Below are 16,170 nucleotides of genomic sequence, written 5' to 3'. Positions count from 1 at the left end.
AGACGCAGAATAATTTGACAGAAAAAAAACATTAAAAAAAATCAGGCTGAGAAAGCTAAGTTTTCCTTTTATTCCCTTTTAAAGGAAATATTTCAGACCTTTTCCAGGAGGCTCATTCGTCAGTCTTAACAAGTCAGACGAGGATTTTTTTAAGCTTTGAAAAATAAGCTTTCATGAAAAATGATTATTATTGATCAATCATTAATAGCGCATACCTCCGTTTCCTGCCTCAGGAGCCTTAAACTCCGCACGGCAGGTGGAACCCCCCCACCACCCACCCATTACTAACCCGCTGTTACACACAAAGGCTGAAAATATACCAAAACACGGCCGAGGGCCTCGCATTCGCAGATGCCTTGGCCCGCCGCTCAGATATTTTGATCAGGTTTTTCCAAATGTGGCATCCAGAAGTTTCTCCGGAGCGAGCAAGCCAGCGTGCTCCCAGATCCGTGGAGGGCAAACACGATCCCCCGCCGCCATATTTGCTCGATGACTCACCAGGGCCCGCCTGCCCTCTCGTGCCGCGGAGACCGCCGGGGGATTAGGAGCGCGCATTATTATTTTACAGAAATGTTTTGATGTTATTGTCGGCAAGGGGGGGGGGGGGGGGCTGAGCTGTGCCTGTGTGTGTGTGTGTGTGTGTGTGTGTGTGTGTATGAAAAGACGGTGCATTATTCATCTGCAGAGCTACAGCTAATCTGCCTGCTGGCTACGGCGGGCGAACACGTAAGGATGATGAAGTGTCGACCCCTTAATCACAAATGTTTCCCAAAACTGAGAAGTCTTTTTCCAACCCCCCCCCATCCTCCAAAGCTCAAATTAGAAAAAAAAAAAAAAAAAAAGTTGGCGCAGAAGCAGATCCATTTTTCATGCCGGGACAGAAATAGCAGTACGGCGGCTCCTTGCTAGGATCTCGCTAAAGTATTAATGTGGCATTTGGGGACGAGTGTGTGACGGCGCTGTAAATGAACCAGTGTGTGTGTGTGTGTGTGTTTTGATGGAGGGGGCCCAGCTGAGGGCGTGTGCTCTGTGGACGAGCCGCAGGGGGTTATAATTAGCGAGGTGGCCCTTCAAACAGGGGCCCAGATTAACCCCTCGCCACACAGCCTGGACAGAAACCGCGTAGGAATCCCCCCCTCCCACACAAACACACACACACACACACACACACACACACACACACACACACTCCCCCCCAACCCGTCCTTTTTCATCTATGCTAGGGGAGAAAGTGTGTGAGGAGGGGAAGCGGGTGCTCAGCAGGTCTGATGCAAACATGAGAAATATTCTCTTAAAAAATAGTCAATGAAAAAAATGTATATATATTTTTTGGAGTAATAAGAAAAGGAAAGAACACACTTTATCTCGATTACTTAACACATAATTTAATCTCATTTCTATCTTTCCTTTTCTTTTTTCTCAAAATAAATAAATACAGCAAAATACATATATCTTAAACGTCTTGTTATATTGCAAGTGACTAGAAAAATTTGATTTTGAAAAATCATAGACATTGTATGTATAAATGTATATATATATATATATATATATATACATATAAACATACATACATATAAAGAATGTTTTAAAGCTGATTGTTTTTGTGTGAAAAAAGAAATGGTGCAAATTATGGTGTGTCTGTGTGTGTGCATGCTTGTGTGTCCCCGACTGCCCTGCAACGGAGCTCACGCACCAGAATATTCTCTCAAAGCACTGGAAAAAAGTGAGACAATGCTTTTTTAAAACTTCTTAACACAACTCTGGCTCCTACATGTATAATGACGGCTGGTGAAGAAAAGAGGAAGGTGTGAAGTGATGAAGGGCGGACCCCCCCCCCCCCCCCCCCCACCTCAACCCCCATCACCCCCAGACATGTAATTTGACGGTCGGTCCTCAAAGCAGCACTTTGGCCCGCCAAACAACCTCCTTTTCCACGATTCCTATCGGAATAATCCCATAATTGAAACAATCTGTGTGAAACTGCTTTGGGGGAGCGCTGGGGGGGGTGAGTGTGTTTGAATGTGGGGGGTGGAGGGGGGGGTTGCTGCTGCCGGTGAGGGGGCCGATCACACAGTCGGCGGGAATCGCAAACACTTATTCAGCTGAAGTACCGTTATTGTCCCAAAGAATAAAGGGAAACAGTTATTTAGCAGGGAGGAGGGGAGGGCAAGCAGGGGAACGTGTGTTGAGTGTGTGTGTGTGTGTGTGTGAGATTCCTGCACATCTCAGGTAAAGAGGCCCGTTCCTCTGTTGGGTCGTTGGACTTTATCAGCTGATTTCAGATCCCAAAGATAAGTACTGAGTATCGGTGTGGGGAGACTCAACCGAACAGTATCTTTACCAATTAAATATTTGATTGGTTTCTTGTGCTGCCTTGAGATTTACTTCTATGTGAGTTGAAATCCGTGTCAATTCATTGTTACCATTTCCCACATAGGGCTGGAGGGTATGCGTGGTTTATACTTCCAAGTCTTTGGCTGGCTGTACTTTATGTACTTCATATATACAATATGAGTATCTGTCAGAGGCTTGGCGACAATGCGGGACAAAACAAAAAAAGAGAAACCTCTAGCGAGGAGCCTCCTGTCATCCCGTAGGTGTATGAGTGGGAGGCCGGCAGCCATCTTTCCAGGTGGGGGAGGAAGAGTAGCATGACAGAAGGAGGCCGAGTTAAATGTAAACAAACAGAAAGACGGGCCTCGGGCCGCAAATGTGACAGTGACTTCATCTCCGACCTACATGACGTCTGTTATCCGATAGCCGCCCAGAGGACTCTCGTCCTTCCATGTTTAGCAAGCACAAGACGTAATTTCCGGATCGAGAATCAATCGCCCTGGAAAGTCATCAGTGGACGCCGTCCGTGCGAACCGCAGCTGTCATATGATCACTTTTATAGCTTGTTTTTGGCGTTTTGGGGGTATTAGCTGAAAGCCAGGAGCGGGAGAAGGAAAACCGCCACACACATTTCAAGCTAAATTAAAAGATCGAGGAGAGCCAATTCCGCTAAAATGGCCTCCCCCCCGTCCAACTTCCTGCCCCTGAACCCTGAAAGAAGCGTGTCTGAAACATCGGCCATTTAAAAAAAAAGGGCACACGGCAAAAACTTGACCCGACCCTCACCAACCCTGCTGAAATGAAATCCACGTGCAGGAAGCACCGGATGACGGGCGAGGAAGGAAATTAATTTTCGGCGGGGCGGGGGTCGTTTGTTTTTCCATTAAATCGGGTCGAACCGGAGAGAAGCGGCGGTGGCGCTCAGAAGTATTTACTCACTTTGTCCCCCAAAAAACTAGGTCTTTTTTTTTCCTCCCCTGCCTTTTTGATCCGACTAAAGTCAAAAGTTGTTAAAAGGTCCGACTGAGCCGGGAGTCCTCAAACGCAACACCGGTTATTAAGAAAATAAAGGCTGTCACGCAAAACGCAGATTAGTTGCAACATCACACGCCAAAGTGGAAAAATGAGTCGTCAGGGAGAGAGAGAGAGAGAACAGAAAGCCAAACTGTGACCCCGAGCGGCAAAATAAGGGGGGAAAAGAGAAAGGAAATTACTGTCGGGGAATAAACTGGAAACAATGGAGAGACGGTTCGGGGGAGGAAGTTTGAACTGCAATGAGTCCCGGCTCGTGACCAGAGAGGGAAAAAAAATGGAACAGACGCAGCGCAACGGGACAGTCAGGCTTTTTGAGTGTGTGTGTGTGTTTTGGGTTTGGTCTGCTGAACAATGAACGAGCTCAGATGGCTTTTTTTTTTTTTTTGATATATTTCCACCCCACTCCTAATGAAACTCACACAGGCTCAACTGAGAAAAAAAAAAAAACAGAAAAAAAAAACAGGAAAAAAGAAAAGAGGAATATTTATGTTTTATTGATGTTACTTACTGGAATTAGACAAAGAGATCTGAGCCTCCTGAAGAACTTTCATTGCTATTGAGCTAAGTCATGAGCGCCAACTAGTGGTGAAGAAGAGCTACAGGAGCTAGTCAGACAAATGGCAACCAGCTCTGGAAAAAATGATGGACATGAGGGGGGGGATCCGGGCCAAGACCTGGGGTCATTCTGTCCACGAGGGGACCTCAAGCAGAACGTCCACTCATTTTTCTTTCAACATTTTAACAGTTTGCCAAAATGTTACAATTGTAAGAAAATAATATATGTGAGATAAACCTCCTCTTCTTCACGGCTTTGCAATAATTCGTCTGTTTTCCTCGCCGCAGCTCCAAAGCGGATTAGGAACACGGTTGCCAGATTGGGTTTCCGATCATCGAGCAATCCGATCTCCTCCTCGGCCTCCACAGAAGGGTCGGTCAAGATGGCGCTCAGGCTGATTCGCCGACCTTAGGACGTTTTTCTACTTCCGACTGGACTGACCTCGACTTGCTCCCCCTGGCCCCGCCCCTGAGCCCCGCCAAAACACAGAGTAAACCCCAAAGTGAGGATTCCGTCGTAAATGAGATTGGGACAACCCGGCGTCCTGCGGGGAGGCGGGACTTGGGGGGATTTCAGCTGACTGACAGTGACCAGACGAGACATCTGGTCATGGATTAAACCACTGAGTTTAAGACGGGCTTTAGAAAGGGGGCGGGCGGGTGGCAGGGGGGTCCAGGCTCAACCAACTGGAAGCTGCTAGACTTGCAGCGAACCTGCGTCTGGAGAACCTTCGATGCAGAACACCATTGACTAAAAAATGTGTGTTTTGAAGAGAGTACACAGTGCGGACCCATGTTTACAACTGAAACCTGGCACAAACTTATAAAACACACACATTTTATCGAATATACACAGATACATCGGTCCAATACCACCCCCCTTAACATTCAGATCAGCTTTTTTGACTTCCAGACAGCACATCTGGTGTGGAGCACACAATGCACTATATACTTTAAATACTGCACTGGGAGTAAGATGAACTGCAAAAAAAAAAAAAAAAAAAAAAAAGCTGATGGTCAACCAGCTTCACCATGCAGGACGCGCGCGTGTGTGTGTGTGTGTGTGTGTGTGTGTGTGTGTGTGTGTGTGTGTGTGTGTGTGTGTGTGTGTGTGTGTGTTTCCAGCTGAGCAAATGACTCAGGTCACTCAGAGAAGCGGCCAATATTTCTTTTTTAAACAAAGGGAAAACAAAGATGCGGCGCCGCTGCGCTTCCGGTCCGAGCGACCCGGGAAACCGCACACGCACACAAAAGAAGAGGGTGAGTGTGTACTTACTGAGCCGCAGCTTGAGCCCCAGCCAGCTCCTCGGAGGAGACTTGTGGAGAACCGAGTTCATGCTCCACTTGTTGGGAACCATCGGTCCTCCTCCTCCTTCTTCCTTTTCTTCTTCTGTTTGTTTGTTTGTTTGTTTGCTAACTTCCGGTCGCGAGCCCCCGGGGCCAGCGGTTTATCCGCTCGGGGTTCTGCCGGCGTATCTACAGCTCGTCACCCATCTTCAAACCCGCACACCACCTCCACCACCACCACCACCACCTCTTCCTCCTTCTCCTCCTCCTCTTCTTCGTTTTCCTCCCCCCTCCTGCGACAACCGAAGGAAAAAAGTTCCTCGTCGCATCGCCGTGCGATACTTCAGAAGAGTCGCCGAGCCGCTGGCGCGTGCAGCCCAAGATCCAGTTCCGGTTCCGGTGCGGACGCGGCGCTCAGGTGCGCGGAGGTTGCCGGACAGAAAATGAGGAGCCGAGGAGGAGGAGGAGGAGGAGGTCGAGTCCACATCGACGGGGGCCGGAATTTGGGGTCGAGAGGACGGCGAATCCGGGATCCGAATCCTCCACCCTTTCTCCCACCACGGATATTATAACCGCGGCGTCGACCGGCGTGTATTCTCTTCTTCCACCGCTCGCTTGTCTTCTTCTTCTGCTTCTCCTCCTCCTTCCCTCCATTCATTCATCCGACCCTCCAACCTGGAGCCTCTCAACTCCCCTTCCCCCGCTGCAGTACCGACTCTGACCGCACGGGGGCGCTGTTGGGCGATGCACGTGCGGGAGCGATTTCTCCGAAATACAGGGAAAGAACTGTAATTTTTATGAATCGTGTTCCTGGATATGAAATAAAAATAAAATCAACTTTTATCATATATATATATATATATGATAAAAGTTGATTATATATATATATATATATATATGAAGTAAGAATTACTGAGTTATTTGCAAAGTACAAATCACAGCGAAAATCAGGCAGAAATATATTATCTTTAATGGAACCGAGTCCCTTGGTATGAAATATATTTAAAATGAACTTTTATCATATGTATATATATTTAATAAGTTTGAATTACAGTGAAAATCAGGTAGAAATATATTTTAACTCAATCGTGATATGTATAGATAAAATTATAAAAACATATGTATATATACATATCTAATTATATATTTTATGTACAAGTATTTTTGAAAGCATCCGTAAGAACAATACATCAGAGAACGTAAAATTAAATAATTGTAATGTAGTGTAGCAACTTCTATCATCTTCACTGGAATATTCTAAAATGTTCTTAAACTAATTTGGTTTTCCTCTACTCTCAAAATAGTGTTTCTTTCCAAAATAAAATAGGGGGCATCTATCTGTTCATTATCTAAACTGCTAACCCTTCACTCGGGGTAAAGCCTATCCCAGCTGTCATTGGGTGAGAGGTGTGTTCACCCTGGATCTATCACAGGCCCACAGGTAGACAAACATCCGTTCACCCACTCATTCATTCACACATCATACACACATTCAACCATTCACTCATTCATGTTCACGCCACATAGTCACACAACTATTCACTCACTCATACGGACTTCATATTGAGACCAAAAAAAAAAACAAAAACGCAGGAACGAGAAACTTGGGAGCTTCTTTTTGAACATTGAGAAGGCTTTGTCTTATCCTGTCTGTGTGGGGTGGGGGATGAGGGGTCAGTGAACCCGACCCATCCACACCAGCTCCCCCACCACCCGGGTTCAAGCCAGCTCTCTGGGAAAACAAAACATCTGAGCCCACAGAGACAAAACAATGACTCGGCCAAAACGTGGCAGCGCTGCGCTTGTGAGCCCCCCCCCTCCATTACACAGCGAACAAAGAGCGGCCTGGGGGTGGGGGTAGAGAGGGCTTGTCAATGCATCCCACTTAACAAATTAGCAATTCTCCAGTTTGCGGAGGTTTACGATGCTCCGGACAAATAAGAAAGGTCAGATGTGACGCGGCCATCGGTGGTGGGTGGGGGTCACGGAGGCGTGAAGCCGCACCCCCTCCTGTCCGACATCCATTTCCACTATCTTGATGCTCCTTTCTTTTCTTTTTTGAAGTCTTCATCACATCTTTCCAAAGCTGTAAATGCGCCTCTGCAGCTGTTCAGGGTCCATCACTGCTGCCACCTGGTGGACAACCCAGGCTAAAGAAAAGAAATGCAATAAATTAACAATTAAAATAAAATGGTTTCTGCTCCCTAATTAATTCGTAACTAGGTTTTCCAATATTTTGTTTTTCCCCCAAAATGATTCATACTTGAAGCATGGTTTTATTGCATAAGGGGAGAGGCTTTTTTTTTCCCTGATATTCTATTCATTTTCCATTGTTGATGGGATTTTTTTTTTTTCCCCCAAGTGTGTGTGTTTTCTACTTTTAAGTAATTGTCAGTTTCATCTTCAGGGACAGTGAACCGTCCTGTGTGTTCAGCATTGGCCAGCAGGGGGAACTGGTGGGCGCTTCTGAAGTGACGCAGAGCTGCGGCAACACTTTAATGACTGTTTATTTCAAAAGCAGGACGAGTCAGCCATTGAAAAATAACAAAGACAGTAAAAAGGGAAAAGGGAGGACACTCGGGAGGACACCCTAACCCCCGACAGAACATGGGGCTGACGCGTTGTGTTTTATGTAAATGCTGGATTCCGACAGTTTTTCTTAAGATTCGGGGCGACGACCCTCCGCCTGACCGATGGGCCGGGCCGGCCAGAAGCACGAAAAGCACAAAGTCAGACGGAAGGACAGCATTTCTCCTACCGGGGTTCGGCTCTGGCTGCGGAATGTGGCCTTAGAACAAGAGCTTTGACTACAAGGTACGATAATTTCAGTTCCCCAGGGGAAAAACACGCCGTTTCCTGTGGGGAAACCTCCAGGCCATTTCCTCCAGATGCCGGATCTCGGCTCTGTACAATCCATCGGGCCCGGCTTTGGCATGCGGGCGGCGGTCCGCGTGGGTCATCAGTGGCGCCAACGGGGAGGCTTGCTAGGTGCCCATCTGGCTGGGCCTTATCAGTCCCCGGAAGACCCGCAACTTCCCGGCCCCGGTGAGCTCGAAGCTGTAGTCGGACGTGACGTAGGGCACCTCGCCTGCAAAACCCTCCTGCAAGACAAGAGGCAGCAGTGAGCCGCCAGGTGAGGGTCTCAAACTCTAACAGTCTAGATACCACCGTACAGCCACATTACGTTTAATATTTTATTTATATCAAAAGCCAATTGTAGACAGATTAGAAACTTTAAAAGTGAAAATGGGTTCCCATGGGTGAAAAAAAAAAATCAAAAAGTACTTAATTTTACTGAAGGTTCAAAAAATAAATAAATAAAATAACAACCCCAAAACATTGATTTCCTGAAAGATAAACAGGTATTTTTGTGAAAAGAATAATTTGCAGATTTTTTTAATTTTTCCCATCAAATTGTTAATCATTTGAAAAAGGGTCTTGTTAAGATTAAACATCTCTCCCCCAAATAAACAGAAGAAACAGTAATAATGGAGCCAAAATTTGTGCAGGACACAGAAATGGCTATTTCTGCCCCTTCAAAACTATGGAGACGACCTCTGACCTGCATGGTGAGGATGCAGGCTGGCAGCGAGACGGATCCAAGCAGAAGGCAGTTGACCTTCCTGAGAAGGGAGGGCTCGACGGGCGTCAGTACCAGGTAGAGACCCTGCTCCATGTCGATGCCTCGGAGGATGCCTAACGCCCGTACACACACACACACACACACACACACACAGAAACTGTCTTCAAATGACCTTAAAATCATGGACACATGACGTAGGAGGTCAGAAAAAACTACTTCACACTGGAAGTAGGACCTTAGTCAGAACCATTACTCCCAATCAGGCACGGGCAACCCCAGTGTGATGCAAGTCACCATGGCAACAACATGATTCATGCTAACACTGGTGACGGAGCTAGCGCCCTTGACTGACCAGTTAGCGGGTTGACACTAGCTGCTGGCTGTGAAAGATAGAAAATGATTTGTTGGATGTTTCCATTACCCAGAACCACCTGGGAGGGCCCTTTTAAAAATGTAGCGGGAATCTGATTGGCTGAGACAGCTGTCACTCAGTTCCCAGTGAGGCTCAAGGATGAAAACATCTTGAACAATTCAACCAATTCAAAGGCTAAAGGGACAACAGGCTGCATATATATCAACACCATGATGTGCCACTTCTGATGACTCTGCCTCCAATGATGGTAAAGCTTTAGACAGATTTGGATGGCTGGAAAGAACTTTTTGAACTACACATGTGACAGCGTGGATGAGATGCATTCCGGCGTCCCTTTCAGTGTAGGTACATTGTATGTTTACTTTGGTGGCAGAATGATGAGATATGTCAACCCGCAAACGCACGTGCGCACACACAGTAATTGCCGACTAATCACAACATGGAGGCCCAAACAAAGGACTGAGTGGAAATTCATTGGGCGAGTGAGGAAAAGGAGCGGGCAGTGAACGCACCGAGGCCCACGCAGGGGCAGATGGGGGCCTGGGACAGCAGGACTGGACCCCCTTTGCTGGACACCTTCTCAGCCAGGCAGCAGAGACCCACTAGGCTGGCGTTCGCGGCATATAACATGTGATTGGGTGTCACTTCACAGTGGATGACGCCTAAAGCCACGGCAGCGTGGGGAACCTTTGGGGTGGGGGAAGAGATGTTAACAAAAAAAAAAAAAAACCTTCATTTGCAAGTAAGGGGTGATTTAGGAGCACAGTGCTGGATGGTGTACCTGGTAGGGGGTGAGGGAGTGAAGGGGCCTGACAGGTCCAGTGTCGGGGGTCTGCAACTGGCTCAGGTAGCCCAGTAGCGTCAGCTCTCGCAGCTCGTTGGACCTCTGGTGTCTCCTGCCAAACAAGGAGCAGATGGTGACGCCACCAGTACGAGGGGAGGGGCGGCCAAGTTCTTTCCGTTGTGACAGCAGTGAGCTCACGAGGATCCCTGGCGTCCCACCCCCTGGAAGTCCAACTGGACCTGCAGGTGGGCGTAGCTCCTGGGGGGGCTCTGGTCCTCGGTGAACTCCCGGGCGGTCGGAGCCGGCGGGTGCGTCTGGTAACCATGCGCCGTGTGGAGGAACTCCGGGGTGAGGGCGGGGCACTGGGTGGTGCCGCTGTGGCCCAGCTGGACCACGTGGGATACCGGCAGGATCCGGACCAGGTCCACCAGCAGATCGAAACCGAAGCCTGCGGCGGAATGACAGCGGTCAGTTAGAAGATCGCACCGTCCTTGAACGTCTCACGTAAGAGACCCGGACGCAGGGCAAGACTGAGGTTGATGCTAACTATCCAGTTAGCCAACAGACTTCAGGTTGCCACCAGCTGAAACCATGTGGACCATCTACCATGGCTTCCTGAGCAGTGCCTCACATCTACAAATGGAGACTCTGCCCCCTTCCCGACTATGCCCGCTTCTTTTTATACTTATCGCTAGATTAATTGATTTTCTTTGACAAAGATTCTGGTCTGCATCACAAGGGGCACTCGGGTGCCCGCCAGCGGCTCCAGTGCTGACCTTTGACCCAGCCCATGGTGTTGATAACGATGGGGGCTTCTCTGCTCGGGGAACGTCGGTGCCACAGCGACTTAATGCTGTCCAGGTAGCGGTCCAGGTCCGACTCGCATGACGATTGGCCGTAGTAGACCATGTGATCGGGGGCACGCTGATGTGTGAATGGAGGGCCTGGGGGACCAATCAGATGAATGCAGGAAACAGAACAGTCATATCAGTTACCCCCTGATCCGATAGACATCTCTGATCCGCTATTTAGCTTAGCGCGATGAACAGCAGCCTACAGGATCAGACATTGGGATATCGGCAAACAACCTCAAGCAATGCTATTTAGTACTTAAGAGGTACTTTGGAATTTCCCCCGAGGTACTACCATTTACTTCAACTTCAAAGTTCTGAGTGAAGTGCTGTACTTCATATCCATCCCATATTTATCATTTTAAATTTTGGATGAGCACTTTGTGTATAAGCATATTATAAGGTATATTAAGTGTGTTTAATATACAAGGTAATCCCTGAATGCCCCAGGGCGGGGGAAATAACACAGACATGGACTATTACTGTTCCGTATAAAAATCAATCGATTTAGACACAGCATTATAGTACTTTTAATTCAAAGTATTGCATGGATTTGTTTTGTGACAAAAATGACAGGACATAATTTATATTACATCTTCCTTCACATATTTAGGTAAGTAAAGCATATTTCCACTACCCCTGCATTTATCATTGCTTTTTCTTTTGCAGTATTTGTCCATGTGCTTAAATAAAGTAACCGAGTACTTGGTCAGTCCAGACTCACCCAGCAATGGCTCCGTCAGCGTCAGCAACGACAGACAACCGCAAGGCGTGAACTCTGTCTGACCCACATCGCCCTCCAGGTAATCCACACTAGGAGTACTACACACACACGCAAATTATCAATTATTTAGGCTTTTTGTATAACTTATTGCTTCTTTTTTTAATCAATTAATAGCAAGCTCTGCGCAGCTTTATTTCTCATTAAATCACAAAGCAGCAGGTCAGCTAGCGTCTGAGGGCTTACTGGTTGAGTAAGGAATTGATGAGGAGGCGGATGAAGGTCGACTTGCCCACGTTCTTGGTGCCATACACCAGGATGACGGCGCAGCCATCCATGTCTCCTGCCGCAGACACACACATATCCAACTTTTCAAATGAATCTCTGTTCAAAAAATGTTTTTTGTTTTTTTTTTGTTTGTTTTTAATCTGACCTCTGCAGGCGCCGATCACCATGTCCAGAGCTTCGCTGCAGCTTGGGGACACCTTCAGACCCTCGATGTTTGCCAGCAAAGGGATCATTCCCAGGCCGTTGAGCGGCGTGTCAAGGACGGCCGACATCAGCTCGCTCTGCAATCATGGGGGTGACACAACCAATAAATGAACTAATTGTCGTATCTTTGGGATATAATATAATATATCCGGTGGCTATCTGATTATCTATTCCAAAAATAATTTATTTTTTACTTCCTGTTTTTCCTTTTTTTTTTTTTTTTTACTCAACTGTTAGGTGATTTAATTATCTTGTTTCTTACGATATTATCTCTGGCTGAATTGCCATATGAGTATCTGAAAAGTAATAATATTTTCCCATAGTTTCATAAACAGTTAAATGCATGTGCTGAGCGAGGATAAAATACTTTTATGAAGTGCTGCCACTGACCGCTGTTGGGCTGAAGAGCTCACTGAACTCCCTGAAGCTGGACAGGAAGCGAGTCAGAGGCGTCTCCATGGGCTCCAGAAGGATGAGGGACGAGTAGGGTGAGACTCTTCTCAGGAACTTCTTGTGCGAGGCTGTAGGGGGAAAGATGCACACGCACGCACACACACACACACACATTTAACAAAATTGAAATTAAATGAATCCATAAAAACATCCTGACTATTAAGATAAGATAAACTTTATTGATCCCCTTAGGGAAAATTGCTGTTGAGTCACACCTGCTCACATCTGATATTCTGATATTTTTATCTCATTTTCACAACTTTGGACTCCTATCTTTTAGATCGAAAAGAATGTATCAATACACAAAAAAAAGCTTAAAAAAGGAAAACATTTATGCAAAGGACAAGCCACCATCTGCAGAGCTTCAAAGAAGCAGGGCTGCATATGATGGAAATTCCAATATATTATTTTGTACATGATTCTCCATGTGATTTGATTTGGAAAAATACTGTTTTAAAAAATTCCAAACATTACATATTGAAAGTATATCAGATTCCGTGGTCTGTTTTGTGATTCTTTTTAATTCTGAAAACAATTTTTTTAACTGCCTGCGTCTAGCTGTAGAGGGCTTCTTTTGTTGTTTTGAAAACATTTTTATAGATCAGTTAAACTTCTGTCAATTTACTTGTTGCCCCCATCCCACAATTAAATGTACTCAATTCTTGTAATTATTTGGGAAAAATGAAAAAGAAGAATATTGTAAAAGAAGTAAACTTGAATTCTGAACAAATGAATAAATAAATAATAGCAAGAACAAATACCGAGGGTATCAGTAAGAAATGACCTCAAAATTGTCGGAAACTGATATTTTTTAAGAATATGGAAGAATTATTTCATCATATAATTCTTTAAAGAATGTGGTATAAAAGGTGTAAAAACAAACATCTGAATTATGGGATGTATTTGAACATATTTTATCTTCAAGCTTTTGAATTAGTCAAAAACTAGAAGCCATTTAGATGAGAGAGGATTAAACCACTTCTCGTGAACCCGGGGGTGTTCCTATGTAAACCCGAGCTGTTCCTCGCATGCCCGGCTCCTTGCTGTGACATACGGACTCACCTGGCGGAAGAAACCTCTGCAGGATGTCCGAGACCCGCGCTCTGTTCCCACGGTCGTCCTCGGGGCCGACCAGCGCTCGGATGGTCAGCGGGCAGTGCGATGCCGGGGAGAAGAGGGGGCAGCTGCGGTGGCCCTCCTCCACGGTGAAGCCCATCACCTCCACCCGCCCGTACAGACATGTCAGCACGCACTTCCCCCGGAAACACAGTGTCTGAAGGCCGGGGATCATTTGATACAGATTTTCATTAGTTACAGACTTTCTAGAATTTTTCTCCCACTTTTGGTAATTTCTTACATATTTGTACATAATTTCTCACTCAATTTCTAGGCTGATTGTTTCAACTGATCTCATTCGATGCTCCACTTTTGATGTTCCCAGATATTTAGCTAATACCTTGGGTAATTCCTTTGTTATCAGTATGATATTCTCTCTATTATTATCATTTCAGGTTGATTTTCGATTAATGTCTGAACAATTTTCAGGCTACTTTGGAGATTCCATCTCACTTTAAGTAGTTTTTTCAGGTGATTATTTAATGCATACACCGAGAACTGGACGGTATTTATGATGATTTTGAAAAAACACAGACTTATTGACTATAAAGAAAATATCTTATATAAGAGAGAATATGAAACCCACCTCATCTTTCTGCATGAGCAGTACGGCATGATTTCTCTGGTCGTCTCTCTCAGCGCAGGAGTGTAGGGCTCTCCCCTCCAGCCTGCTCCCAGCGCCGTCGCACCCCTCACCCTCGTCAACCGTGTTCACGCCATTCTGCCGGAAGGACTGGGAATATTCCCTCCAGTCCTGCAGCTCGTCTGAATCGCTGTCACGGGCGAATGCCGAGTTGCCGTTGGCCTCGGCGTGGGGGCTCTCTGCCAACGCTCTCTGAGGCTCTGACACAGACCTCGCCTTGTTTTTCAGTCTCTTCAATACGGGCTTCTTCTTCTGCAGCGATGCCTGGTGCTCCCTGATCACGCGGGTCATGACTGGGCTGGAGTTAAGGTCTGAAGAGATGATGGGCGGCCGGCAACGGTTGCCCCTCACGTCCTTCCATTTGTGGGACTTTGCCTTAGCCTTTACCTGAGGGTGTTTGTTCACCTTCATGGTTTAAAGCAAAGTGGGGGAGGTTGAGGTGGGGGGGGGGGGGGGGGGGGCTACAAAGACAAAAAGCAAATGTCATGAGTGAAGAAGGAGATACAAGGTCACCATACTCCAATGACCTTTTTAAAAACACTAGTATATCACCGTACAATTCCTCACATATTTGCAAGGTACATTTTGCAGGTCACTTCATAGTAATATCAGGCAAGGGTAGAAGAGATGAGATGATGAGACGAGAACAACTTTATTAATCCTGAAGGAAATTGTTGTGCCAGAGTTTCAAGTAAAAAACATAACAGTAATAGATAATAGTAGAAAGGAGGAAGAATAAGAATTACAATGAAATATGAATTGTCTTAACTGTTAACTGTAACTACAAAGATTGAAGATTCCCTGCGGCTGAGGGAAGAAGAAGAAGTAATAGAAAAATAGAAGTAGAGAATTTAGGAAAAAGAGACACTAAGGTGAAGAGAAACTCTGGCAGGCAGCCGCCCGAGACAGCGCCGTAAGTAAGTAAGTAAGTAAGTAAGTAAGAGGTGACTATTGTAGACCACAAAGTTGCAGAAATTAGTAAAAGTGATGTGAGGAAGGCATTGAAGAGGATGAAGAGCGGAAAGGCAGTTAGTCCTGATGATATACCTGTGGAGGTGTCTAGGAGAGGCAGTGGTAGAGTTTATGGCTAAATTATTCAACAGGATCTTAGAGAGTGAGAGGATGCCTTAAGAATGGAGAATAAGTGTGATGGTGCCTATTTTTAAGAATAAGGGAGATGTGCAGAATTGCGGCAACTATAGAGAGATAAAGTTGATGTGCCATACAATGAAGTTATGGGAAAGAGTATTGGAAACTAGACTGAGAGCAGAAGTCAGCATTTATGAACAGCAGTACGGCTTCATGCCTAGGAAGAGAACTACAGATGCAGTATTTGCGTTGAGAATGCTAATAGAGAAGTACAGAGAAGGCTAGAGGGAGCTGCATTGTGTTTTTGTAGACCACGAAAAAGCATTTGACAGGGTACCAAGAGAGGAGCTCTGGTATTGTATGAGGAAGTCTGGAGTGGCAGAGAGGTATGTTAGACTGGTGCAGGACATGTATGCTCGCTGTGGTGTGCTGTAGGGGTGACGGAGAAGTTCAAGGTGGAGGTGGGACTCCATTAGGGATCAGCTCTGAGCCCCTTCAGTGGTTATGGACAGTCTAATAGATGAGGTTAGACAGGAATCTCAGTGGACCATGATGTTTGCAGATGACATTGTGATCTGTAGTGAGAGCAGAAAACAGGTAGAGGAAAATCTAGAGAGGTGGAGGTATGCTCTGGAAAGGAGAGGAATGAAAGTTAGTCGCAGCAAGTGTGTGTGAATGAGAGGAACTCGTGTGGAACGATGAGGCTACATGGAGTGGAGATCAAGAAGTTGGTGGATTTCAGGTACTTGGGGTCAACTGTCCAGAGCAACAGAGAGTGTGGAAAAGAGGTTAAGAGACGGGTCCAAGCAGGTTGGAATGGATGGAGAAAAGTGTCAGGGGTACTATGTGATAGA

General features: G+C 46.1%; 2 protein-coding genes across 2 annotated transcripts in view; both read right to left on the bottom strand.

Annotated features, from left to right (window-relative positions):
* The window catches only part of plekhg5b (pleckstrin homology domain containing, family G (with RhoGef domain) member 5b), a 60,107-nt gene extending 54,307 nt beyond the window's left edge, over positions 1-5,800 (bottom strand). The window contains exon 1 of the mRNA XM_086160091.1: positions 5,201-5,800. Within this exon, the coding sequence (XP_086016217.1) occupies positions 5,201-5,282 (82 nt within the window). The 5' untranslated portion in view covers positions 5,283-5,800. The remainder of the gene's footprint in view (positions 1-5,200) is intronic.
* A 1,896-nt stretch (positions 5,801-7,696) lies between these two features.
* nol9 (nucleolar protein 9) lies at positions 7,697-14,688 on the bottom strand. The gene is made up of 12 exons (XM_086159918.1): positions 14,171-14,688; positions 13,531-13,741; positions 12,406-12,536; positions 11,957-12,092; positions 11,770-11,866; positions 11,527-11,624; positions 10,728-10,895; positions 10,150-10,399; positions 9,949-10,063; positions 9,680-9,854; positions 8,774-8,907; positions 7,697-8,312 (listed from the first exon to the last, which is right to left on the bottom strand). The coding sequence occupies exons 1-12, from the start codon at positions 14,636-14,638 to the stop codon at positions 8,196-8,198; spliced, it is 2,100 nt and encodes a 699-aa protein (XP_086016044.1). The 5' UTR covers positions 14,639-14,688; the 3' UTR covers positions 7,697-8,195.
* Between the last annotated feature and the right edge of the window lie 1,482 nt (positions 14,689-16,170).

Source organism: Fistularia commersonii, chromosome 14, assembly GCF_037954325.1.
Source record: "Fistularia commersonii isolate RoL2024-O1a breed Wild chromosome 14, RoL_Fcom_v1.0, whole genome shotgun sequence".
Taxonomy (NCBI): Eukaryota; Metazoa; Chordata; class Actinopteri; order Syngnathiformes; family Fistulariidae; genus Fistularia; species Fistularia commersonii.
Note: the sequence above shows the minus strand (reverse complement) of the source record. Positions and strands in the feature narration are given on the sequence as shown.

Bases quoted from the DNA above. Each gene is read 5' to 3' on its own strand.
- nol9 (XM_086159918.1), bottom strand. From the start codon at position 14,638: ATGAAGGTGAACAAACACCCTCAGGTAAAGGCTAAGGCAAAGTCCCAC. The intron at 13,742-14,170 runs GTGGGTTTCATA...CCCGGCCTTCAG, and splicing joins TGCTCATGCAGAAAGATGAG to ACACTGTGTTTCCGGGGGAA. The intron at 10,400-10,727 runs GTCAGCACTGGA...ATTCCGCCGCAG, and splicing joins CACCATGGGCTGGGTCAAAG to GCTTCGGTTTCGATCTGCTG.